Source organism: Andrographis paniculata, unplaced genomic scaffold (genome assembly GCF_009805555.1).
Source record: "Andrographis paniculata isolate CXL003 unplaced genomic scaffold, ASM980555v1 Contig83END, whole genome shotgun sequence".
In the NCBI taxonomy this organism is placed as follows: Eukaryota; Viridiplantae; Streptophyta; class Magnoliopsida; order Lamiales; family Acanthaceae; genus Andrographis; species Andrographis paniculata.
In genome coordinates, this window is record NW_026137621.1 from 3,017,823 (window position 1) to 3,019,211 (window position 1,389).

Consider the following 1,389-nt stretch of genomic DNA (forward strand, 5'->3'; position numbering starts at 1 on the left):
TGGATCATATCAAATAATGAAACGATAATGCATGCTTTCATTTAGATATTGTCATAATTTTTACCCAAAATACAAATAACATATGAATATACTAAATAGATCATAACGTTTTTGATCTTCAAAGTAAATAATCGAACATATATTATTAACACTTTTCATCATCAACATAACATAATCAAGAATCAACATGTTTCCAGCAGTACCTCACAATATTGCTTAGTCGTGCTTCAATAATTGAGCTCAATTTAATTAGTCCCCATTGATTATTTATTTATTTATTATTTCCTCAATTGTATATGCAGCAAGCTAACTTACCTTAAGCTGTCCTCCACATGAACCCTAAAATTCTTAATATTAATTTCAACATTGCCCCCAAATTTTTACCTATAAAATCCCCAATTCCCTATCCCTATTGTCATCAAACACACTCATTCCTCAATTCCCAAACCCTAATTCCATAGTCCATCACATCTACAATGGCTTCTAAAGCTGCCCTAATTTTTCTCCTTTCGAATGTTCTCTTCTTTACAATGGTGGCCTCATCACCATCTCCATGCCCACCACCACCACCACCAAAGCCAAAGCATCATGGCAGCGGCAGCCATGGCGGCGGCAAGTGCCCCACTCTAAACTTGGGTGTGTGTGCCAATGTGCTGAACCTGGTGAAATTAAAGATCGGAAAACCTCCAAAGGAGCCTTGCTGCAGCCTGATCCCCGGCGTGCTCGATCTAGAGGCTGCCCTCTGCCTCTGCACCAACATCAAACTCGACGTCTTGAACCTTGTCAAGCTCAACCTGCCACTCTCACTCGAATTGCTTGTCGGCCTCTGTGACATTAAGCTTCCCAAGGACTTCAAGTGCCCATCTTAATTGGAGATTTCGATCAATCTACCTCGATGTTTTGCAATATCTCTTTCTGCTTTTTGGTCGTTTGTTGATTTCTTTTTTTTGATCTGGTCTAGAGGTTTGTTTGTTGTCGTTGTTATCTTTGTCGCTATGTTATGTAATAACATTGCTGGCTATATAGAAGGTTTCTGGCCTTCTAGCAGAGTAATCAGCAATGGATATTTAATTAGCCTTTGCGTTTATTAAATTGAATAATATTATCATTATAAGTTTTATCAATTGAAACTGGATCTCGATGATCACCCTATACCTAATTAATTCTATAGAAATTAAATGATCATTATTGCAAGTAATATACTATTAAGGTAAATGACTACTTGACTTTTTACCAGTTAGTTTTTAATCGGAATTTTGGATTCTTTCTTAAAATTATATTAGAGTCATGATGTCGGTATTAGGTATTAATCTTGTTTAGAATTTTGAGATGATATTATCTTGAGGGGTAATGTTAAATATTGTTGTCATATATTGGAAAATTGTAAGA

The 1,389-nt window shown here is 35.9% G+C and overlaps 1 protein-coding gene across 1 annotated transcript; it reads left to right on the forward strand.

The window, feature by feature from the left end:
• The first annotated feature begins 422 nt into the window (after window positions 1-422).
• LOC127241745 (putative lipid-binding protein AIR1B) lies at window positions 423-1,124 on the forward strand. The gene has a single exon (XM_051260939.1). The coding sequence runs from the start codon at window positions 477-479 to the stop codon at window positions 867-869; it is 393 nt and encodes a 130-aa protein (XP_051116896.1). The 5' UTR covers window positions 423-476; the 3' UTR covers window positions 870-1,124.
• The last annotated feature ends 265 nt before the right edge of the window (window positions 1,125-1,389 follow it).